Source organism: Carcharhinus amblyrhynchos, chromosome 7 (assembly GCF_965287045.1).
Source record: "Carcharhinus amblyrhynchos chromosome 7, sCarAmb.v2.hapA, whole genome shotgun sequence".
In the NCBI taxonomy this organism is placed as follows: Eukaryota; Metazoa; Chordata; class Chondrichthyes; order Carcharhiniformes; family Carcharhinidae; genus Carcharhinus; species Carcharhinus amblyrhynchos.
This window is the reverse complement of record NC_137330.1, coordinates 115,917,434-115,943,865: the sequence shown is the minus strand read 5'-3', so window position 1 is coordinate 115,943,865 and position 26,432 is coordinate 115,917,434. Positions and strand designations below refer to the sequence as shown.

The 26,432-nt window shown below is 43.9% G+C and overlaps 1 protein-coding gene across 4 annotated transcripts in view; it reads right to left on the bottom strand.

The window, feature by feature from the left end:
* The window catches only part of kif6 (kinesin family member 6), a 430,254-nt gene that overhangs the window by 233,601 nt on the left and 170,221 nt on the right, over positions 1-26,432 (bottom strand). For all 4 annotated transcript variants that reach the window (XM_080192988.1, XM_080192989.1, XM_080192991.1 and 1 more), the window contains exons 11-13: positions 7,548-7,653; positions 3,869-4,010; positions 2,695-2,898 (exon numbers count right to left, since the gene is read on the bottom strand). In XM_080192988.1, coding sequence (XP_080049114.1) covers positions 2,695-2,898; positions 3,869-4,010; positions 7,548-7,653 — 452 coding nt within the window. The remainder of the gene's footprint in view (positions 1-2,694; positions 2,899-3,868; positions 4,011-7,547; positions 7,654-26,432) is intronic.

The following is a 26,432-nucleotide window of genomic DNA, read 5'->3' as shown; positions in this document are numbered from 1 at the left end:
ACAATTTATTCCTGCCAATCAGCCTAACAGCACATCTTTGGGTGTGGGAGGAAACCGGAGCACCCGGAGAAAACCCACACAAGCACGGGGAGAATGCGCAAACTCCCACAGACACCGGCCCCAATCCATGTGTCTGCACAGCAATCAGCGATAGTCACTGAGCTGTCATCTTGCCCAGTATCTGGTCCAGTTTAGGCACACACTAACAACATGAAGCACTAGCCAATCTCGAACAACCAAGAGCAGCCCCAGTACGACCCATCGCGTATATGCCCCTCGTTGGACACAAGGCGGACACAAAGAGTCCCGTTCAGCTACATATTCACTTAGACTAAAATACCAAATTCACAGTTGGGAAACAAGGTTCTGAGGGGCACTGAACATTCTGTGCCTTTTCCACTTTAACTGAGTTATAATCCTGTCTCCATGCATTATAAATTCTGGTGTAGAGGACATACACGCCTGAAGAGTTTTTCTTAATTAACCAGCAAAAGTCGGGGTAGGGAATATAGGGTTTATTTTTACACCATTAAACTCTGTAGCTTACCCTTTCAGTTTAACTATATTTTTTCTTCACACAGTCTTTTATTATATCTTGAAACATGTCTCTGGCTACAGGTCCTTTACTACACATCTGCAATAACCCCCATGAGGTCCATGGGGGATCACTGACTGACCTCCCTGTGGAACTCACTGAGCATGAGTTCCCCTGGTAACAGGCATTGGCTTGCCCAGCTGGAACTCATTACCTGAGCCTTTTATAAGTTAGGGCAAGGACTGGGCCTGCTGAACTGGAGTCCCTGGCCCATAGTGGTTTTACTTCGCATTCTGTAATAAACTATATTCCTTTCCAATAGGGTGGCACAACAACACAGTGGTTAGCCCTGCTGCCTCACAATGCCAGGTTCAATTCCAGCCTCGGATCACTTTCTGTGTGGGGCTTTCACTGTGCCACCCTGGTTGTGTGTAGCCCATCTCACAGGCTTTTAATAATGATTCTCAATAGACATCTGCAAGGTGATGTATAAAAGCAGGCTTGGGTGACAAATAGTACAACTTAATTTTTTTTTCTTCCTTATTTCTTCAGCTTGGAATGGGCGGCATAGTGGTTAGTACTGCTGCCTCACAGCACCAGGGATTCCAGCCTCAGGTGACTGTCTGTGTGGAGTTTGCACATTCTCCCCATGTCCGCCTGGATTTTTCTCCAGATGCTCCGGTTTCCTCCCACAGTCCAAAGATATGCAGATTAGGTGGATTGGCCGTGCTAAGTTGCTCCTGAGTGTCGGGGGACTAGCTCAAGTAAATACATGGGGTTATGGGGATAGGGTCTGGGTAGGATTATGGCCAGTGCAGACTTGATGGGCCAAGTGGCCTCCTTCTGCATTGTAGGATTCTATGGTAGATATCCACAACTGAACAAATTGCTCAAACAGCACATTATCTTTTTTCCTTACAGTCCTTTGGATTGTGCAACATTCCATCTTATTTCTCTGCACTCTCAAGCTTAGTAACTGCCCTAATAATCTTTTAAGTCTATTTTTATCATTCATTTCAGAAACTTTTCTAACTTTCTTCCTATTGAATCCACCCCACTGCCCCACTCAAATATGTTTCCTCCGGAAAAACAATTGAATTTTTTTTAAAAAATTGCACAAAATAGGAATGATGGAGCTGAAAGATAATTGCCATGCAAGAATATGGGAACAGCTCAGTCATGTCCAGTCAATCCAACTTTCAATCCAATGGTTAGCACTGCTGCTTCACAGCTCCAGGGTCCTGGGTTCGATTCCCGGCTTGGGTCACTGTCTGTGTGGAGTTTGCACATTCTCCTCGTGTCTGCGTGGGTTTCCTCCGGGTACTCCGGTTTCCTCCCACAGTCCAAAGATGTGCAGGATATGGCCTGCATGGGATTGTTGTCAGTGCAAGCTCGACAGACCTAAACATCCTCCTTCTGCACTGTAGGGATTCTATGATTCTATCCATGAGTACAAAGCTAGCAGTCTTAAATATGACAGCCAATAATAAATCCAATGGGGAATCCAGGAGGAACCTTCTTAGATTGAGGGGTTGGAATGTAAAACTCATTGTCACATAGAGTAGTTGAGATAAGTAACACACATATTTGCATAAATGTGTGATAAAAAGCAATTATAGCATATGATCATACATTTAGATGAAGAAGGGTAGTAAGAGGGTCATGTGGACCAGAAATACTGGCATGGATCAATTGGGCTGAATGGCCAGTTTCCACGAGATGTAGCTTGATGTTTATAAATTAAGTATCTTACTGTATCCAGCTTTTGTTTAAAAAGTGACCAGCATTCTCTCCCAAATAATAATTTTTACAACATTCTACGTAGTGCATTGAAGGAAAAGAAGAGCTTAAAGTTAGAAAAATGTTCTACACCTTCCGGCTTTAGTGGCACCAAACAAAATCATAAAAAGCCATCACAATATGCGCAATAAACAATGTCAGTCTGATCCAAAGCTTATCACTCTGAATGACTGAATGTCATTGCATTAAAAAATTTGGCTTGTTACCCATCTCAGAAGCAGTCAGTCATCAATGAATTACAACCAGTGCATGCATTGCACCTTTTTATTCACCACAATGGAACCTCAGGAATGAATGCAGCTATCATTCAATTTCTAACAGATGATGTTCAGTTTCAAGATGAATGTTAAGGTGCTTACCCAATCTCCTGCAACTGAAGGTAGACTCAGATCCTGAGGAGCTTATATTGCTGGAAAATCCTGATTCAGAAAACTGTCTTGAACGGAACTCCTTTGTAGACTGGGCACTAGAGGGAGGTATTTTCCCATAGTTTTCTGAGTTTATTTGGCTGATGGCATCCTGTGCCCTCTTCTTCTCTTTCTTTAACATGTTCACTAGAATATCTGAAGTAACCATTCAAGGAAGTAAACAGCGAAAACAATCTTTGCTTTACTATAATGGATAATAAGGAAATGGCAATTAATATACCTGTCACCTGCCTTCATACACAAGTATAGGAAATATACATACACACGTAGCATTTTCGAATACATGAAAAGGACAAGATGCCAGCAGTATAAGGGAACTTAAAAACTAAATTAAGGATCTTAATTAATTTAAATAAGAAAATAGTGACGGCAATAATAACAGAAATTAAACAAATCTGGACCTAAGAATTTCCACCCTAAGTTATTGAAGAAACTGAGGGCACCACAGTGACATAGTGGTTAGCACTGCTGCCTCACAGTGCCAGGGATCTGGGTTTGGTTACCAGCTTGTGTCACTGTCTGTGTGGAATCTGCACGTTCTCCCAAGTCTGCGCTGGTTTCCTCCAGATCTCCTGTTTCCTCCCATAGTCCGAAGATGTGCAGCTTATGTTGATTGGCCATGATAAATTGACCCTAGTATCTGGGGATTAGCTAGGGTAAATAAGTAGGGTTACGGGAATAGGGCCTGGGGTGAGATTGTGATTGGTGCAGATTTGATGGGCCGAATGTCCTCCTTCTGCACTGCAGGGATTCTGTTCTATGATTCTATGAAACTGGTTAGGAATCTCATCATTTTCTAAGGTTCTTTGGATTTAGTCATCATTTCCTTAAGCTTTCAGAACATGCTATTCTATTACTTAAGAAAAAGGTTGGGAGAAACCAGAAAACAATAGGTCTATCGGTCATCAGTCATGAGGAAGTGACCTAAACCTATCACCAAGGCTGGAGTGAATGAGCACTTGGACCAGTATAAGCTGATCAGGGAGCTGGCATAGATTTGTGAAGAGTAAAGGAAAACATTAAGAAAATAAGAGGGACAAAGTTGGACATTTGTGAACACTGCCATCATAACCATTTGTTCAAGAAAGTAAATTTAAAAGGATACTGATTTCATTATCTCGTTGCTGTATAATATCTCTTAATTTCTTCTCTGTGTTCATGATATCATCTCCATGTGGATCAGGGGATGGCAGTCCATTCTCTGTCTGAAGCCCAGGTCTAAACTGTTTCAGCTCTTTTACTAAACACTGGCACGGGGAAGGAAGTAGGGAAACATTCTGATGATGTCACATGTTTTAAAGATTGACTTTGCACATTCCAAGGAGAGATAATTATAAATATTTCTCCATTTTCTAGACACATAGTTGTTGGAAGTTGACTGGTTTCTGTCTCCATCAGAATTTAAAAATTGCAGGTTTGCGTGGTTTGAACAGCACTTGCGTGTTATGCCATATCCCCACAGTAAACATGATATGGTATACCGTGACAGCATGTTATAATGCAGTGAGTCAAAAGGTAGTGAGAAGTCAAAGCATGCCTTTTGTGATCATTGGACAATTATAGTTCATAAGTGAAGCCAATATTTGTGCATTTGGACAATACTTTTGAAATGGGGAACATTTCCACTCATTCCAAAAGTGCTTATTTCTGATGACATTGGTTAAATTCTCTCCATTATGAAAATCAAAGGTGTTCAAATGCCCCTATGTAATTTGCAGCATTGGAATCATAAGGCCAAAGAGCAGTTTAAGTTCGGCAGCAATGCTTTATTACAAAAGGCCCGCAGTCTGCTTTGTAAATGTACATGACATGTGTGCAGATTTTGCTGTAGAAAAAAGGCTATCAGCAATCACTGTTTTTAAAGGAGAAAACTAGACAGCATCTATTAATATCTTCTAAAGGGCCAGTTACACATGGAAATCTGGAGGTTGACATCTTATTTATCCTCCTCCTCAACTAACTTTTCATCAAAGGAGTTCACATTAAATAGACTTCACATTAGACATGCTGATTTGGTGCGTTGGCCATGCTAAATTCTCCCTCAGTGTTCCCGAACAGGCACTGGAGTGTGGCGACTAGGGGAATTTCACAGTAACTTCACATTGCAGTGTTAATGCAAGCCTACCTGTGAAAGGCATGAGGTTGCTGAATGTACCCATAATCCACTCTCTCAATTAGGCAAAGAAAAATATGGCTGGCGCATTCAGATGTATACTATTTAAATGGTAAGAATTAATTACTGCTAAACAACTCTCTTGTGCAGATAAATTAATTTTTACTAGTATGGAATTCCATTCCATATGTATTTATTGTTGGAGGTTAAAAAAATGAAAACTAAAGTAATTTCTATTTCATCTTTCTCCTAATCCTATATTTCTTTCACTCACTTTATTTCACTTTCTGAATATCATTTTACATCAAATAAAATATTCTGCTTCATATTTCCTGGTTTATATCCTGCATGTCTCAATAAAAATTCATTGATTTGTTACAGATAGGGGAGAAATAGACAAACTGCACTGATCTCTTCTCACCAGCTGTTGTAAGCAGAAGGTGTTTTGAATTATTTTTGTAATATGTGGTGGCACAGTTTCCCAATCCCTTGGTTTGCGTGATCTAATTCGCTAATAATCCACAGCGAACATTTGTTAAGATTAACTTGCAGAGTTTGTTTATTGCACATAAGAAAAGGTACATACACACACACACAGACACACAGACACACACACACACACACACACACACACACAGACATGCACGCATACACACACACGTGCACGCGCATGCATGCACACGCAAGCACAATGAACATTACTGGCTGCAAAATCAGAATCATAATTAATAATAATTGTAAAACATGCTTGCAGTGGATGGAAAGGGTATTAAAATGGGTGGGCACATTGGTTAGCACTGCTGCCTCACAGCACCAGAGATCCAGGTCCGATTCCGGCCTTGGGTGACTTGTCTGTGTGGAGTCTGTACGTTCTCTTCATGTCTTCATGTGTTCCCTCCGGGTGTTTCAGTTTCGTCCCACACTCCAAAGATGTGCAGGATCGGTTGATTGGCCGAGCTAATTTGCCCCTTATTGTCAGGGGGATTAATGGGGTAAATACATGGGGTTACAGGAATAGGGCTTGGATGAGATTATTGTCGGTGTAGTCTTGATGGACCAAGCAGCCTCTTTCTACATTATGATTAACTACAATTAGCCTAGCTATGACTGCAACACTATGTTCTGCATCTTTTCCTTTCCTTCTCTATGAACGCATGCATAGCGCGCAAGAAACAATACTTTTCACTGTCTGTTAATACATGTAACAATAATAAATCAAAGATTCTACGGTAGAATCAAAGAGTGGGACATCTTGCTTATTTTCCACCCATTTCCTCTTCTGGGCAGTTGAGACACACATGTGATTTAGAACTTTGTGAATAAATGAATAATTAAAGTCCTATGATTTTTTCCAAACACTGATTTAATGTTAACTGCCTACTGAATGAGGTGTCTACTGTAGGTGCAATGCTCAGTAACACCATTCAATTTGTTTCAAACTTGCACTTGGAGGAGATGTGATATTTCAGGCTCCCTATCTCATGCTGCTCAGGGCATCCCTTCCCTTCTGCACACAAAACCCTCCTAATCTCTTCCCATGCCCTCACACCCCAAGGCACCCGCCAGCCTGACACCTTCCGAACTGCACAATCCTGTCAGACCACAAACTTGTTCCCTGCTTCTGCCAGGTAGCTGTCCCACTGATCTGATAAGTGGAGTCATGACCCATTGAATGGCAGAGCAGCCACAATGGGCCAAATGATCTCCTCCTAATGGTCTTATGGTCAGTGGAATGTTAATGGGGCCGTGCCATTACAATGAAACAGCCCTCTCACTCTGTATCTTCAGGAGATAACCCATGCTTCTGATTTGCTTTGAAGTCATGAGGGTAAATTCTTCCATCTTCTCAGTTGATCAGTCTAAGATATACGTGAGGTGGAGATGCTGGCGGTGGCCTAGTGAGGGCACAGTAAGAAGTCTCACAACACCAGGTTATAGTCCAACAGGTTTATTTGGGATCACAAGCTTTCGGACTGACTCATCTGATGAAGAAGCAGTGCTCTGAAAGCTCGTGATTCCAAATGAACCTGTTGGACTTTAACTTGGTGTTGTGAGACTTCTTACTGAGATATACATGTCTGAAGGTCCCAGCTTTGAAACCTGTATCAGGCTGATATTGCTGACTTTAACTTGAGCAGTGATAAGCATGTTACAATTAGTCAACGAGCTCTTGGGCAACTGGGAGGAGGAAAATATTGCGAGTTCCTGCCCCTCGTGGCTTTCCAGGGACTCCTGTGAGAAAGTGGCCATGTACAAGTGCTGTGGGAGGCAGTATCAGGTTTGTCTGTGATTCCACCTTTCAACTGAATGGACACTTTCCAGGTGAAAGAATAGTTTCATGGTCAAGGTACAAGGTAACAGCCAGCAGTTCACCCCATAGTAGTCAGCCTTCAAATCTGCAGCAAGATATTCAAGGGAAGGAAAAAAAAACTGATACGACGAACACCTAGTAATACTGCTAAAACAGATTTCTTCTTTGTAAGTGTCAGACATATCCTAATTATTTGGACACAATGTTTTATTTGACATTAGTATTACTAACTATTGATGTCACTCAGCAGAAATGACAAACAAGTGATAATCCTCACAACTTATTGTCATATGCTATAGCCCCATTGAGCATTATGAGTTACAGTCAGTGGGTGTAACTTAAAAAAAACGACATACTGACCTTTAATCTCTGGAAACAGTGCTGAATTTTCCTCATGTCAGCCCCAACTTCAAGTGAGGCCTCAGGGTCAGTATCCTCCAGAAAAATGTTGAGCTGCTCCTCCAACCTGAGTGAAAGAATAGTTAAAAAAACTATCAGGTTTTGGTGGCTTGCCTCCCACCTTTTACCTGCTTAGTTTTGTTGAAAGCAATTGTTGAGTACCAGAAACAAAAGACGGACGATAGTTTATTTCACTTCCTTGCCTTCAAACACACCATGTCAGGATAATGCCACACTTCAGTTTTGTGATTAGTCACAGCTACTGTTGGTCACTCAAGTCATGAGGGATATATACCAACATCTGAGAGACAAAAAAACAGGAGCTTTATTCTACCCTGGAACTACGGGGAACAGCAGCATAACAATAATCTTGAATGTGGCACTTTATCAAATACATTCTGGAAATCCATGTACAGTACATCCACCAGTCTCCATTATCCATAGCATGTTACTTCCTCAAAGGACTCCAATAGGTTAGTCAGACATGATTTTCCTTTCACAAAACCATGTTGATTCTGCTCAATTACCTTCAACACATCCAAGTGTTCTGCTGTAACCCTATGATAGATGTTAAGGCGTGATGTGGATGTGCCGGCGTTGGACTGGGGTAAACACAGTAAAAAGTCTGACAACACCAGGTTTTAGTCCAACCGATTTATTTGCTAGTAAACTCACAAGCTTTCGAGGGGACTCCCTCTTCGTCAGGTGAATGGAGAACTCTCTGTAAATGGAGAACATCTGTAAAAAGTCTGACAACACCAGGTTTTAGTCCAACCGATTTATTTGATAGTAAAATCACAAGCTTTCGAGGGGACTCCCTCTTTGTCAGGTAAATGGAGAGTTCTGCCTTCCATTTGCTAAATGGTCCCCCCAGTTGTGTCTGGCAGCATTGACCTCTCCTCTTGTGTCTCTACAATCTCAAGACTCAAGATGTCAACAACCCCAAGCGCTGCCTGAGCACTTACTGCCCTCTCTCCATCGTGAGGAGTCTTTAACATAAGAACATAAGAAATAGGAGCAGGAGTAGGCCATCTAGCCCCTCGAGCCTGCCCCGCCATTCAATAAGATCATGGCTGATCTGTCATGGCTCAGTTCCACATTCCCGCCCTCTCCCCATAACCCTTAATCCCCTCTCTTATCAAAAACCCATCAACCCGCGTCTTAAAAATATTTAGCGAGGTAGCCTCCACCACTTCAACGGGCAGAGAATTCCAGAGATTCACCACCCTTTGAGTGAAGAAGTTCTTCCTCAACTCCGTTCTAAACCGCACCCCCTTTATCTTGAGGCTGTGCCCCCTAGTCCTACTGTCCTTTCTGAGCGGGAAGAGTCTCTCCACCTCTATCCTATCCATCCCATTCATCATCTTATACGTCTCAATGAGATCTCCCCTCATTCTTCTAAACTCTAATGAGTACAAGCCTAGTTTATTCAGCCTCTCCTCTTTAAAAGACTTTAACTTGGTGTTGTGAGGCTTCTTACTGTGTTTACCCCAGTCCAATGTCAGCATCTCCACATCATCTCTCTCTCCATCACCAGTGATAAGCCATGTCACCTGTCTCCCAATGGTCTGCACTGCTCACTATCTGACAGGATCAGGTTAATTTTTGGCTTCCCATGACTGGATCCCTAATATATGTCCACCTCCATTTAGCTGGTCTGTCCCAAACAATGAGAGTCGCCATTGCACCCCTGTAGAAATCAGAACATGCCCTTTAATACCTTGAGTTCTTCATTACCTCTTTAGCAATTTAATTTGCCTTGGTGATGGACTGAACATGCCTTTTGACAGCCCATCCTGGTGAAACTGGCCAGCACCACAATCCACTCAGTCCCATTCCTCCACTCCATCCTGTGGTTCTGTAACTTTATTTACCTCTGTGATACAGAGACCTATATAATTGCCTTCTTAGCATTTTTGTACAGAGGACCACAGGAATAAAAACTATTTGATACCAGCCCTTGTATCCTCGGCCTTCTACTTTTGTTTTCTACTTCTCTGACTTCCATTTCTATCTTTGTTTCCCACTCTTGTGTCACCCAGCTCAGGTTCCCACACTCCTGTCACCCGAGTTTCAACTTTCCTGAACAGCATTAGCAAATCTCCCAGTAAGAATATTGGTCCCGCTCTGCACGTGTGCAAACTGTCCAGTTTGCACAGATCCCATCTTCCCCAGAATCAGTCCCAATGCCTCAGGAATCCAAATCGCTCCCACTGCAGCATCCCTCCAGCCACACAGTTACTCGATCTATTCTCCCATTCCTGCTGATGACATGGAACTTGATGGGAATGTGAGTGATGTTAAGAGGCTTCAAGATTATTTAGACAAGTTGAGTGAGTGGGCAAATGCATGGTAGATGCAGCATTGCATGGAGTGGAAACGATCAGGAGCTTCAAGTTTTTAGGTGTCCAGATCACCAACAACCTGTCCTGATCCCTTGGCGTTAAGCTTATAATTAAGAAAGACCACCAATGCCTCTACTTTCTCAGGAGACTAAGGAAATTCGGCATGTTCATCATGACTCTCACCTATTTTTACAGATGCATCATAGAAAATATCCTTTCTGGATGTGTCACAGCTCGGTATGGCTCCTGCTCTGCCCAAGACTGCAAGAAATTACAAAGGGCTGTGAACGAAGCCCAGTCCATCAATCAAACCAGCCTCCCATCCACTGACTCTGTCTACACTTCCCACTGCCTCAGAAAAGCAGCCAGTATAATCAAGAACCCCACACACCCTGAACATACGCTCCTCTAAACATGTCCAAGAACAAGAGATCACAATCTCAGGATACAGGATAAGCCATTTAAGGCTGAGGTGAGGAGAAACATCTTCATCTGAGGGTGATGAATGAATGGAATTCTCCATCACAGAAAGCTGTAGCAACCAAGTCACTGAATAAATTTAAGAAGAAAATACGTTGATTTCCAGACTCTAAATGTATAATGGCATATGGGAGAACAAGAGAGTATGACATTGGGAGAGAAGGTCATTTTGAATGGCAGGGCAGGCTTGAAGGGCCGAATAACCTACTATTTTCTGTGTTTGTATAAGCCTCGGCTTCTTTGCTTTGCTGTAAATCATTTCTTAAGCTGTTCGCCAATATTCTACATTCTCACCTCCAACAAGATGTACGAAGAACTTATACACTTTTTTGTCACTAAAATCAGAAGGGTTGGCACTGTGACACAGTGGTTAGCACTGCTACTGAACAGTGCAAAGGACCCGCATTAGGCAGTTCCATGTTAGTTAAATTCTGGCCTTGGGTGTCTGTCTGTGTGGAGTCTGCCTTCTCCCCGTGTCTGTGTGGGTTTCCTCCAGCTGCTCCGGTTTCCTCCCACAGTTCAAAGATGTGCAGGTTAGGTGCATTGGCCATGCTAAATTGCCCCTTACTGTCCCAAAATGTGTAGGTTAGGGGGATTGGTCACAATCAATGTGTGGAGTTACAGGGATAGGGGAGGGGAGAGGGCCTGGGTTAGATGCTGTTTTGGGGAGTAGTTGCCGAATGGCCTTTTCTACACTGTCAGGATTGTATGATTCTATGATTCAGATAATCCTATTACATAGCTCTGCCAAGTCCCTTCCTTTCACCAGCCTATCTGGCCAAACTTCCTTCAATGTCCCATCCACCCACCCCACCTCTGGACTCATATCTTTCTTCACCTCTCTGAGCTCATGAGACACATCTCCTATTCCAATGCTGCTTTCCTATTACACTGCCAATCTCACAACTTGGACTCCAGGATACCAGGTTAGCCAAAACTGTAAAAGTTCTCCTGCTTCAGGTATTGTCCCTCTCCTTTCAATCAGCTATCATCATGCTTCTCTTCAAATATAATAATCCTCCCACTATCCTTGCAAACCATCTCCAACCTCCCTTTCCTCAGGGGCAGTGATGGCCTAGTGTATATCACTAGACCACCAATCCAGAAACTCAGCTAATGTTCTGGGGACCTGGGATCGAATCCCGCCACAGTAGATGGTGGAATTTGAATTCAATAAAATATATCTGGAATTAAGAATCTACTGATGACCATGAGGCCATTGCCGATTGTTATAAAAACCCATCTGGTTCATTGATGTCCTGTAGTGAAGGAAATCTGCCGTCCTTACATGTGACTCAGAAGCACAGCAATGTGGTTGACTTTCAACTGCCCTCGGCAATGAGGGGTGGGCAATAAATGTTAGCCAGACAGCGACGTGCATGTCCCACAAATGAATTTTTAAAATTCCTTTTCTATGTTGCTGCATCCCAAATATGTTCCCATCATTCCTGGAATTCCACTTTCAAACTGTCACAATCACAGTAGTACTGAACATGTTGTTATCAAGTCACAAATGACATCCTACATGACTGTGACAAAGGTAAACTTTCCCTCCTCATCCTTCTCGGTACAGTTTCAACCTTTGACATGTTTGAACACAAGAATTAGGAGCAGGACTCAACTATTCTATCCGTTAGGCCTGTTCTGCCATTCAAAATGATCATGGTTGATTAGATTGTAGCCTCCATTCCATTTTCTTTCAGCTCCCCAAAACATTTAATTCCCTTGCTGATCAAAAATTGGGTTCTCCAGTTTCCTCCCACAATCCAAAAGATGTGCTGGTTAGGTGCATTGGCTGTGCTAACTTCTCCCTCAGTGTACATGAACAGGCACCGGAGCATGACGACTAGGGGATTTTCGCAGTAACTTCATTGCAGTGATAATGTGAGCCTACTTGTGACACTAATACATAAGCTTTAAACTTGGCCTTGAATGTCCTCTATAAAGTTACCACAAAAGTATCAAAATCTACTACATAAATTTTAGTACACCAGACATCAAACTTTATGTTATGCACAAAGCATTCAACCCTTTGTCATACACAAAATATTTAACCTCTGTCTTTACTTGATCATATACAAAGGATCTAATCTCTGACTTACTCCATTATACACAAAATATTCAAAAAGTATCAAAAGCTTCACAAAATATCCAAACTTATGACTTTGACTTAGATACTACTCGTGATGAGGTGAAGTAATCGGAATCCCTCCTGTTGGACATTGCTCCAAATTTCCAAGTGCCAGGCAGAGGGGTCTTGCTGCTTATTCTGCATTTGTTGACCCCGGGTTACTACTATCAACGTCTCCGAATCTCTCCTTATGCAGATATTGCTGACACTGATTATGCTTTCAATGACATGCTCAGAGGACAGATTTGAATCAATCGCTGTCTTTTTGGTCCCGAATGCTTAAGAGTCATGCCTCTCTCAGGGTTGCATTTCTCTCAGGAGCACAACACACAGGGGTCTGTGTTCAGTCACTCTCTGTTCAATCACTGTGTGTCCAATCAATTCCCGTGCTTGTTCCATGGCACACATCCTGTTCTTTTCTGCTCCTACAGTCCTTAGCCTGATGCAGAGTTAGCTCTTTTAACCATTATGCTTTGTTGGTGTCTTCCATCAGGCCACATAACTCAGCCTTGACCTGAGGTTGATAACATCATCCTCCTCCAATGCTTCTCCACAGCCATGTAGCTGAACGGGATTGCTCTCAACTGCTTCAATTCTTACCTATCTAACGATAAGCAGTATGCTACTGCAATGGCTTCTCTTTCTTCTCCTACACCATGAACTCTGCCCCTCAAGGATCTATCATTGACCTACCCTTCCTATTTCTCATCTTCATGTTTATTCTTCATGCATAAATGTGTGGATGTATGCAAGCACACATACCATTATGATTAAATTTGATTTACTATTGTCACATATTAGTATACAGTATTGTTCCTTGTGTGCTATACAAAGCATAGCGTTCATAGAGGGAAAAAGGAGAGAGTGAAGAATGTAGTGTTATAGTCATAGCTAGGGTGCAGAGAAAGATCAACTAAATGCCAGAAGTCTGGTGGCAGCAGGGAAGAAGTTGTTCTTGTGTCCGTTGGTGCATGACCTCAGACTTTTGTATCTTTTTCCTGACGGAAGAAAGTGCAAGAGAGAATGTCTGGGGTGCGTGGGGTCCTTGATTATGCTGGCTGCTTTTCCGAGGCAGTAGGAAGTGTAGATAGAGTCAATGGACGGGAGAACCAAGTCCCCACTCTGATGATATACTAGAGATCACATCATCAGGTTGAATAAAATTAGACAGTTTTGGGTGCCACAGATTAAGTAGAGCTGCCCATTCTGTCCTTTTAAATAGTAAAGTTTAGATTTCTTCAGGCCTAAATATTCAATCTGATGTTTTGGCTAAGTTACAACGGTCCATCATCACCTTTTGGCCACAAGATGACTTGTTTAAAAATACACTTGAGTACTATTGTTTAGAAGTGTTGAAACATCATCCTTCAAGTACTAAGACTGTGCAAATCTCTACGGATCAGATACAAATCATTAACCCATGTGTGCTGTGGTCAACCAAAACCTCTAATGAAAGTTTAAGTTACACTTCTACTGTATGGAATCTATTTTAGCAGCAACTGTCGCTTCCTCTTTGGGATTGTCTATTAATATTAACTACAATTGCATCAAATCGTGTCACCCAAATTAAAATCAAAGAAATGATAATATAATTTTAAACACACCTTGGTGTGCATGTCCCCAGGTCTCTGAAGACAGTAGCACAGGTAGATAAGATGGTTAAAGGTATATGGATACTTGCCTTTATTAACAGAGACAATGAATATAAGAGCAAGGTTATGATGGAGCTGGATAAAACACTGGTTGGGGCACAGCTGGAGAACTGTGTGCAATTCTGGTCGCCACATTATGAAAGGAAATGATTACACTAGAGAAGGTACAGAGGAGATTCACCAGGATGTTGCCTGGGTTGGAGCATTTTAGCTATCAAGAGAGACTGGATAGGCTGGGGTTGATTTCCTTGGAGCAGAGAAGGCGGAGGGTGGGGGTCTTGATTGAACTGTATAACATTATGAGGGGCTTAGATAAGGTAGATAGGAAGGAACATTTCTCTTTAGCAGAGGAGTCAATAACAGGGTATTTAAGTTAAGGGACAGGGGTTTATCAGAGATATAAGGAAAACTTTTTCACCCAAAGAGTGGTGGGAATCTGGAACTTGCTGCCTGTAAGAAACATCGAAATGAGCACTTGAAATGTCATAGCATACAAGGTTACGGGCCAAGTGCTGGAAAATGGGGTTAGGATAGTTGGTTGTGGACACAATGGGCTGAAGGATCTCCTTTCATGATGTAAAACTCTATGATTCTACAACAATAAAATGATAAACATTTTTGTAAATGTCCAGACCAAGACATTCTTTCATGGGAGTGTGTGTGGCCAACATTTATTGCCCAATTCTTATTTCTATGCAGAGATCGTGTTGAGCTGCCCTCTTGAACCACTGCAATTCACGTTGTGCCCTATTGCTTGGGAGAGCGTTTCAGGATTTTGACCCAGTGACGATAAAGGAGATTGTCAGGGTGGTGTGTGACTTTTTGGGGAACTCATAGTTGTTGGTGTCCCCAGTCACATATTGCCCTTTTTCTTCTTAATGGTAGCGAATATGCATCAGGCAGGTGTGAAACCGGGAGAGTTGCACATCCATTTTTTGGGCGTGTTTTCAGCCTGCAGAGGGAGACCTCTGATGCTGCACATGCGCATTAACAGTAGCAGGGGTCTGGCAGACAGAAAGAGATCTATCAAGCCCCTGCTACTGCAGGCAGCCTCAAAGAGTCCCTCCCCCATCAATCGCAGGGGCCCACGGCCCAAGATGCGATCCCTACAGACACCCCCCCACCCCACCCCGGCCCAGATTGATCGCAGACCCCTCTCTCCCCCACCGCCACCGACCTCCTCCCTACCCCATTGATCTCAACCCTGCCACCATCCCCCACCAATCACATGCAGGGTGGAAATAGGACACCCTCCCTCCACAGGCCTCCCTCTCCCCTAAATGTCACATCCGATGTTGGCACTTCCCCCACACACTCCACCCCAGTTGGCCCTGCCCACCCACAGACCCCACCTCCTGACACTGTCCCCACAGGCTGCGTCCATCCAAAGGCCCCATCCCCATTGCCCCCGTCCCCATTGGCTTCACCCCCAACACTGCCCTCAAGTAGGCTCACATTATCACTGCAATGAAGAAACTGCGGAAATCCCCTATTCACTTTGGCGCCTGTTCGGGTACACTGAGGGACAATTTAGCATGGCCAATCCACCTAACCATCATGTCTTTCAAACTGTGGGAGGAAACGCACACAGACACAGGGAGAACGTGAAGACTCCACACAAACAGTGACCAAAGCCAGGAATTGAACCTGGCGCTGTGAGGCAGTATTGCTAACCATTGTGCCACCGTGCGTAATGCAACCTAAACCTTACTCCGAGGAGTAACATCTGTCAGCATCCATCTTGAGATGTATGCAGATTAAGGGGACTGCTGAGCTAAGTTGTATGTTTGGTCCCAGTGGCCCCAGAATACACAGAAAGTGCATTCAAGACCAAGTAATTAAATACAACCTATTAAGATATTTTTCTGAAAATATAACAACAAAATTGAAAATTCTTTTGTATTGCCTGGAAATTCAAACTCCCGATTTTCCCAAAGGTGTAGCGAGAAGTACATTTCGGAGAAGATTGATTCATTAAAATTTTAGAAATTATGTAACAGTTAAGACATTTTCCACTTTAGGTAGAAAGGGGGTTTGACTTCCGAAGTGATACAGGATAATATAAAGCTTTTATTAAAAAGCTTACTTTTGTTAATTAATAAACATAAAGACTTTGGTTACCGTCTTTTTAAAGTTTATTTATTCGTGTCACAAGTAGGCTTACATTAACACTGCAACAAAGTTACTGTGAAAATCCCCCAGTTGCCACACTCCGGTGCCTGTTCAAGTACACTGAGGGAGAATTTAGCATGGCCAATGCACATTACCACAGTCCTTGAAACTGGAGCACCCAGAGGAAACCCACATAGCCACGGGGAGAAGGTGCAAGCTCCACACAGACAGCGACCGAAGTCAGAAGTCAAACCCAGGTCCCTGGTACCATGAGGCAGCAGTGCTAACCACGGTGCCGCCGTGCGCCCTAGTCTGAGATGCTTACTGCGTCTCTCTGTAATGGACTATCATGCTCTAATCTGGATTACCAAAGGGATGGCCCTGATTTTAACTGCTCCATTCCATCAACCTGACGGAAGCCAGACAAGGCAGCGTGGTTAAAATAATCAGCAACAAATGCAGGGAAGATGGTGGCACAGTGTCACTGAGCAAAGGTTCACACTCTGGGAATCTCACTATTTAAATTCAATTCATAAAATCTGGAATTTAGAACTAGCCCGGTGACAGTATGAAATTATTACTGATGGTAGTAAAATCCCATCTAATTCACGAAAGGGAATGCTGCCCATGTCCAGGCCCACAGCAATGTCTAACTGCTCTCAAGGACAATAGGGGTGAGCAAAAAATCCTGACCTTGCCAGTGGCATCCACGTCCCATGAATAAATATAGAAATGTTACATCTACCAGTTTATCCTCCTCCCTTTTGTCCCCATATTATTCTACCATTTGAGCAATCGACCATGACACTGACAGAAAGAAACCAGGGTCCAGTTTTAAACCTGCAGATTATATCATTAAGACCCAACGTGCAATTTCAAACTGAGCCTTTAGCAGTCTCAGCACACCAGCAGGCATCTGGAAAACAGATCCCAGACTCAAAGAGGAGCAGAAGCCAAATTTTAAGCTTATTTTTAAGTTTCCTCATGGGCAAGGAAGGGGTCTACTAAGTCTCACATAGAAGCCTTGGGGCCTCCTTCCTCTGGCCTACCCTCGCTCTGTCCGATAGCAACCAGACTTCTTCCCTAATCCCCAATCGTGACAAGACACACCCTCCTGTCACCCAAATTGCAGCAGAGCCTCACACAAACTGCTTGGCATCATTGTGCAGCCTCCTGTTGCTGGCTTGCCCTTCCACTCACTCGCCAGAAGGTGCATTTGACTGTGTATAAAGTGGAAGGTTGCAGCAAGTTATTTAAATTAGACCCTGCATTACAATCAGCAGGGTCTCCAAGTTCCCTGTTTACCTTTCAGCCAACATCATTAGAACAGGTTACCTCGTGATTATCTTACTGCCGTTTGGACAGGCCAGCTATTTTTCCTAGTTTCATTTGGTGGATATGAGTATTGTTGGCAAGGCTGGTATTTATTGCCCATCCCCAGCCGCCCTCAAGAAGATGGTGGTCAGGCATCCTTCTGAATTCAACTGAGTCATTTCAGAGGGTGAGTTAAGGGTTAAGAGTTAACTCACATTGCTGTTGGCCTGGAATTCTTCCAGAACAGATCAAGGCGGTAAATTTCCTCTTTGTAAACCAGGTGAGTTGTGATGTCAATCTGATAGTTTTAGGAGGGTCCTCCAAGGCACAGATTTGTCAATATAGATGATAATCATCAGCCATGACATTCTGTCAGACTGGCATGCTGAAGGGTCCTCAAAATGGATGCTCTAGGCCAATGACTCCTCAGTGCTGTGCCGCAGCACACTGGTTGTAAAAGATGCAGCTGTACAGCAGCAGCCAGCACTCCTGTGCACACCCCCTGTCGTCAAGTCACCTAACCAGGCCCAACTGTCATTGCAGTTCAACCAGGAATGCAGCCGCACCAGTCATTTCTCCCCATTCAGGGAGATGTCACAGAAACCGGCTGCAGTTTAAAGACAACTGAGATATTGGGCGGGATTTTCAGGCTGCACTTGCCCCAAAACCAGAAACTCCCATCCAGGTCAATGGACCGCCCGCTATGATTCCCATGCTGGGTGGAACAGGAGAGTTCCCTCCATTGTTTCCATACATTCATTTGAATTTACCTCCCTCTCAAGCCGTCCAGACTCTAAGAAATCTAATTTTTTAGCACAGCAGGTGGGGAGATTGCAGCAGGGCCAGATTAGCGTGATCTGCGCTAGGTGTCCGGCCCTGAGTGTGCCTCCTAGCACCAGATTTCCAGCACCATCAGCTCTAAACCGGAAGTAGGTGTGGAGCTGCATGATGTATGCAAGAGGACATTCCAATATAATTTAAATGCAATTCGCAGGCCTGGGGCTGAAGATTCTGGGCCTGCTAAGCTCTCCTCAACCCACCACCCTACCAGGACTGGGTACCAGGGGGTGCCCCCTGAGCATTGGCACTTGGCAGTGCCAGCCTGGGCCACAGTACTGTCCAAGGGGCAAAGTGTTAACGCCTAGGGGCACGTTGACACTGCCCACTGAGCATGGGGCAGTGCCAATGGCAGGGCCCCTAATGGGGCCGGGCCCCTGGGAGGACAATCGATGGCGGTTGGGGGGATCTCGCTGCCACTCTGCAGTTGGGATTGGTGGGGGAGGGAGGGAAGCCAGTGATCATCCGGGTTGGGGCGAGTTCCAGGGGTCAGCCTGTTGGGGGGGTGGTCAGGACTGCAGGGGGCTGGGATCAGCACTGCAGTGAGGAAGGTCAAGGCTAAAGGATAAGAGGGGGTGGGGATGGAGGGGGCTGAAGGCTAGGCCTGGGCATGCTTGGGGGATGTCAGCAATCAGACGGTTGGTGCCGGGGGTGAGGGTGGGGGGGGTGGCGGTGCGGGGAGGGGGGGGGGCGACATTGCGGAGCTCACGAGGCTGGCCAGATGTGCTCAGTTGTAGGAGACAGAGGGTAATACCAGAAGGCTGCTTTCGTGACTGGAAGCCAGAGTCCACTGGCATACCATAGGGATGTGTATTGGGCCCCCTATTGTTTGTCATTTATATAAATGACATTGATGACTCTGTGGGGGGTAGTGTTAGTAAATTTGTGGATGACACAAAGATTGGATGGGTGGTTAACAGTGAGTGGAGTGTCTTGGGCTACAAGAAGATATAGACAGAATACTCAAATGGACAGATGGAATTTAACCCTGAAAAGTGCGAGGTGATACACTTTGGAAGGAGTAGTTTGACAAAAACATACTCACTGAACGGTAGAACACTAGGAAGTTATGTGCAACAAAGGGACCTTAGCGTGTTTGTCCACAGATCTTTGAAAGCAGAAGGGCATGTTAGTAGGGTGGTGAAAAAGGCATATGGGACACTTGCCTTTATAAAAGTAAAGTTCATTTATTAGTCACAAGTAGGCTTTATATTAATCCTGCAATGAAATTACTGTGAAAATACTCTAGTTGCCACACTCCAGGGCCTATTCAGATACACTGAGGGAGAGGTTAGTGTGGTCAATTTATCAATCGAGGGAAGTCATGTTGGAGTTGTATAGAACTTTGATGAGGCCACAGCTAGAGTATTGTGTGCAGTTCTGGTCACCACATTATCGGAAGGGTGTGATTGCACTGGAATGAGTGCAGAGGAGATGCTGTAAGAAGTCTCACAACACCGGGTTAAAATCCAACAGGTTTATTTGGAATCCTGAGCTTTCGGAATGCTGCCCCTTCCTTAGGTGAGTAGAGAGGAGGAGCAGCACTCCGAAAGCTCATGATTCCAAATAAACCTGTTGGATCTTAACCTGGTGTTGTGAGACTTCTCACTGTGACCACCCCATCCAACCCCAGCATCTCCACATCATGGCCACCAGGATGCTGGCTGTGATGGAACATTTAAGTTATGAAGAGAGGTTGCGTTGGCTTGGGTTGTTTTTGTTGGAGCAGAGAAGACTGAGGGGTGACATGGTCGTGGTATACAAGAGTCTGAACGACATGGACAGAGTGGATAAGGAGCAGCTGTTCCCCTTAGTTGAAGAGTCAGTCATGAGGGGACATAGATTCAAGGTGAGGGACAGGAAGTTTAGGGGGGAATGTGAGGAAAATCTTTTTTACCCAGAGGGTGGTGACAGTCTGGAATGCCCTGCCTGGGATGGTGGCGGAGGCGGGTTGCCTCACATCCTTTCAAAAGTATCTGGATAGCACTTAGCACACCATAACATTCAAGGCTATGGGCCAACTGCTGGCAGATGGGATTAGGTGGGAGTTCAAGTGTTTTTAATGTGTCAGGGCAGACTTGTTGGGCCAAAGAGCCTCCTGTGCACTGTTTGATTCTATATATTGTCTCTGTCTCTCTGCGCATGCACTTGATGAGGGGTCAAAAGTAAAAAATACAGGAAACAGTCAGCAGCCTACTCTGTTTGTTACAAGAAACTGATAGTTAAAGTGCAAACAGACCATCCATAGGGATAAATTACACTCTTCAGGAGTTGAATGGCTTGCAAAGTACTTAAGCAGAAAACAGGGGCTGGTTAAATGGCTGAAGTGATATTTCTCATGAGACATAGAAAGCTTAATGAAATGTGAGATTGCGTTGGGAGGAGTAAGGAGCATGTGCTGATGGCTAGAGGGCACAGCCTCAAGATAAGGCGGGGGGGGCGCAATTTAGAACGGAGTTGAGGAGGAACTTCTTCACTCAAAGGGTGGTGAATCTCTGGAATTCGCTGCCCGTTGAAGTGATGGAGGCTACCTCACTAAATATATTTAAGTCACGGGTAGATAGGTTTTTGGTAGGCAAGGGAATTAAGGGTTACGGGGAGAAAGCGGGAAAGTGGAACTGATCCACTTCAGATCAGCCATGATCTTATTGAATGGCGGGACAGGCTCGAAGGGCTAGATGGCCTACTCCTGCTCCTATTTCTTACGTTCTTATGTTCTTATGGCTGGGTAGGAACCACCAGCATCTCCGGCTGCAAGGGTTCGCTGGAGATGTCCCCTCTGGATTTCATCTGAGAGCTACTTGTTGCATCGGCTGGCCAGCACTCCCATGCCCATTTGCCCTCTAAAAGAGAATGTTTGCACATTCTCCCCATGTCTGCGTGGATTTCCACAGGTTCTTCAACTTCCTTCCACACTTCAAAAATGGGCCAGAACGTTGGCAGAGTGGTTAGCACTGCTGTCTCACAGTGCCAGGGACCTGGGTGCGATTCCTGACTTGGGTGACCGTGCATCTACTTTCTCCCCATGTCTGCGTGTTTTCTCTGGGTGTTTTAGTTTCCTCCCACAGTCCGAAAGATAGATCATAGAAAAACTACAGCACAAACAGGCCCTTCGGCCCACAAGGTGCGCCGATGATATCCATACCTACTCGGCTTACCTCAATTCTATTAAGTCCCATGTACTCATCCAGATTCCACTCACCCACCATCCTCTGAGTGAAAAACTTACCCCTAATATCCCCTCTGTATCTACTCTCCAGCACCTTAAACCTATGTCCTCTCTAGCAATCATTCCAGCCCTTGGAAAAAACCTCTGAGAATCCACCCGATCTATACCTCTTAGATGTGCCTACTTCCGCACTGCAGGGATTCTATGAATAACCACTATGCCGTTGTACTAACATATTGTGGGCGAATTAATTGTTTTTTTATGTGTTACAACATTACCTCCATTTCAAAAAAGAAGTATTTAATTAGTTTTAAAGCACTTTAGAATGTGCCAAGGCTACAAAAGGTGCAATACAAATATACATTTTAAAAAATTTCCCTGTCTGAACTAGAGCTTCTCAAAGCTGTCGACAAATTTCAGTGCTCGATGTATTTCCTATTTCTAATTAGAAATGAATCTTACATTGTATCGCACACCTTTGATTTTTGATTTGATTTATTATTGTCATATGTATTAGAATACAGTGAAAAATATTATTTCTTGCACACTATACAAAGCATATCATTCGTAGGAAGGGGAGAAAGAGAGTGCAGAATGTAGTGTCACAGTCATAGTTAAGGTGCAGAGAAAGATCAACTTAATGCAAGGTAAGTCCATTCAAAAGTCTGATGGCAGCAGGGAAAAAGTTGTTCTTCAGTCAACTGATACGTGACCTCAAACTTTTGTATCTTTTTCCCAACAAAAGAAGGTGGAAGAGTGTATGTGCAGGGTGCATGGGATCCTTAATAATACTGGCTGCTTTGCCGAAGCAGCAGGAAGTGTAGACAGAGTCAATGGATGGGAGGCCGGTTTGCGTGATAAACTGAGCTACATTCACGACCCTTTGTAATTTCTTGCAAGGTTGGGCAGAGCAGGAGCCACACCAAGCTGTGATACAACCAGAAAGAATGCTTTCTATGGTGCATCTGTTAAAGTTGGTGAGAGTCGTGGCTTACATGTCAAATTTCCTTAGCCTCAGAAGGTAGACCGTTGGAGGGTTTTCTTAACTTTCGCATTGGCGTGAAGTGATCAGGACAGGTTGTTGGTGATCTGGATACCAGAAACTTGAAGGTCTTGGCCATTTCCATTTCATACCCACTGGTGTTGACAGGGGCATGATTTCTACTACGTTTCCTGGAATCAATGACTACCTCCTTTGTTTTGCTGCCATTGTCGTCGCACCACAGTTCACCAAATTCTCTATTTCACTCTGAACATGGGATAAAATGTGCGGGTGATTTTGCAGGTTACTTTGCCCCACCAACCTGAATCATTTCCAAACAGTACTTTTAATTACTAGTTTTAAAAAAAATTACGAACCAATCCAATTGTTGCTGCCCAGTATGCAATCATTATCTACTTAAATCTATACAGGCTGAGTCTTCCTACACCATCAGATACAAAAACAATTCCTGGCATGTCTTCAAGACATATTACTTTGCTTTTGTTTCCAAGTAATTAGTTGGACAACAGGCACCCTGCTGAAAATGCTGGTTTGTATTTGCTTGTGTTTTTTAATCCCTTAAACTGTTCCTTCATCGAACTGAGAAAACATTTAGTAAAAACTGCTCCAGTCACAGCTCTAAACAAAGCGGACCTTTCTTCCATCTGTGTAAAGCCTCTTTGTTACCTCTGCTAAGAGCCTATTTTGTACTTCTCTTTTGCACAGTTATTTCCTGACTTCCTGTCCCTGGATCATTGAACCAGTCAGCATTTTGGCAACCAGGTTGTCAAGCGCAAGTCAGGTATAATATAACATTGTCAATACAGAAGGGATATTTTGTGGTCTACTTCACTACTGATGCCAAATAACCTAGCATGGGGCTCATTCACTCGGGCTCTGTTTTTCATGTAAAGCTTGAGGTGGATAAATTCTCCAGCATAGCTCGCTACACTGCAGATTCTGATAGCTCAAGCTACTTCAGTCTGGGTCAGGCTGGAAAATTCTGCTCACTGTAGCGCATCAGGTTGGACTAAATTCCTGCGGTAGAGATGAAAAACAAACTGACTCATCAGCATGTGAGCAACACCAGTGTGTTTACCTCTTCATCTCCAGCCAACCACTCCTTATCTTGCCATTTGTTTACCTGCTGCATCTTGGCCTGTGATCTTTTGGAATATTCCATATTCTCTTCCTGATTTCATATCAACACCAAGCTGTATTATTTGTTTGGGTTCATTCTCTTTTCATTGACACTTGGTCAGTGGTTTCTCATGGCAGTAATGATGTCAATTTGATTTGATTTACTGTTGTCGTGTATTAGCATACAGTGAGTAGTATTGTTTCTTGTACGCTATACAAAGCATACCATTCATAGAGAAGAAAATGAGAGAGTGCAGAATGTACTGTTACAGTCATAACTAGAGTGTAGAGAAGGATCAACTTAATGCAAGGTAGGTCCATTCAAAAATCTGATGGCAGCAGGGAAGAAGCTGTTCTCAAGTTGGTTGGTACGTGGCTCAGACTTCTGTATCTTTTTCCTGACGGACGAAGGTGGATGTGAGAACGTCTAGGGTGCGTGCGGTCCTTAAATGTGCTGGATGATATGTCGAGGCAATGGGAACTGTAGACAGAGTCAATGGATGGGAGACGGGTTTGTGTGATGGATTGGGCTGCATTCACAACTTTTTATAGTTTCTTGCGGTCTTGGGCAGAGCAGGAGCCATACCAAGCTGTGATACAACCAGAAAGAATGCTTTCTATGGTGCATCTGTAAAAGTTGGTGAAAGTCGCAGCTCACATGCCAAATTTCCTTAGTCTTCTGAGAAAGTAGAGGCGTTGGTGAGCTTTCTTAACTATAATGTTGGCATGGAGGGGGACCTAATTTAAGGAGATCCTTATATAAAAACATTCACTAATTCATGAATAGCTAATAGAATATTGAGTAATGGTTGTGATGGTCAATTTGTTTAAAGGCATTGCTTGTTACCTAATGATTACCTGTTGTACTGCCAATAGTAGTCAAGATGTGGATATGCCGGCGTTGGACTGGGGTAAACACAGTAAAAAGTTTGACAACACCAGGTTTAAGTCCAACCGATTTATTTGATAGTAAACTTACAAGCTTTTGGGGTTTGTCACCTGACGAAGGGACAAACCCCGAAAGCTTGTGAATTTACTATCAAATAAATAGGTTGGACTTAAATCTGGTGTTGTCAGACTTTTTACTGTACTGCCAATAGGGCAGAGCACACAGGCCATAAGGTCACTAATCTGAAGAAAGAACCCTGACCAGAAACATTAACTCTCTTTCTCTGTTGCCAGATCTGCTGAGGAATTTCAGCATTTTCTGTTATTATTTCAGATTTCCAGCATCCACAGTATTTTGGTTTTGTTCCTAATCTATGCTAACTTCACCACCCTTAACTTGGCTATCGAGGTAGACGGAAGACAAAATAACTCTGCCAGGTTTCCAACGTATTACCAATATCCAGTACCATCTGTGGCGAGTAGTCTGCACATCGCTGTAATTTTGCAACCCCCCCCGCCACTCACCCCTCCACCCCCCCCCCCCCCATCCCTTGTGAGCATAAAAGAAAGCTTGAGCACAAAAAGGTACACAGGTCACTGAAAGTGGCAATGCAGGTGGAGAAGGTAGTCAAGAAAGCATACAGCATGCTTGCCTTCATCGGCCAGGGCACTGAGTTTAAAAATTGGAAAGTCATGTTGAAGATTTATAGAACCTTAGTTAGGCCGCACTTGGAATATAGTGTTCAATTCTGGTCGCCACACTATCGAAAGAATGTGCAGGCTTTGGAGAGGGTACAGAAAAGATTTACCAGGATGTTGCCTGGTACAGAGGGCATCAGCTATGAAGAGATTTGGAGAAACCTGGTTTGTTCTAACTGGAACAATGGAGCTTGAGGGATGACCTGATAGAAATCTACAAGATTTTGAGAGGCGTGGATATTCAGAAGCTTTTTTCCAGGATGGAAGTGTCAATTACCAGCAGGCATAGGTTTAAGATGCAAAGGGCAAGGTTTAAAGGAGATGTATGAGGCAAGTTATTTACACAGAGAGTAGTGGGTGCCTGGAACTTGCTACAGGGGAGGTAGTGGAAGCAGATACTATAGTGACTTTTAAGGGGCGTCTTGACAAATACATGAATAGGATGGGAATGGAGGGATATGGTCCCTAGAAAGGTAGGGGGTTTTAGTTCAGTCAGGCAGCATGGTCAATACAGGCTTGGAGGGCTGAAGGGCCTGTTCCTGTGCTGCAATTTTCTTTGTTCTTTGTTTTAAAATATCGCAGGCGAGATCTTGTTTTCTGATTTTCCCCGTCCTCACCAGTGACGTAATGACATCTAATAAACTAACATCTAATTAAAAGTGTTTCCCTGCCGTATGTTCCCTGCACATTAGGAATTCGCTCCTTACTGAGGCATGTCAGTGATGTTTACAACTGATTTTGCAAAATGTGAACCAGGCAAAGGGAACCGAGTAGGGGAGCACAATTAAGTTTAGCCCTGGGAGCGAGAGTGACATGCCAGACGGGCAGTACCAGGGTCCTCTCTGGGGGACCCTCTGTGGAGCGCCATTTTATCTATGGTTGGGGAGGGGGTGGAGAGGGGATGTAGCCCATGATGTTGCCCAACACTCAAGAAACTAGATACCATTCAGGACAAAGTGGCCTGCTTGATTGGCACCACATCTGCAAACATTCACTCCCTCCACCACTGCAGCAATTCACCAAAGATCCTTAGGCAGCACCTTCCAAACCTACAACCACTTCCATCTAGAAGGACAAGGGCAGCAGATACATGGGAA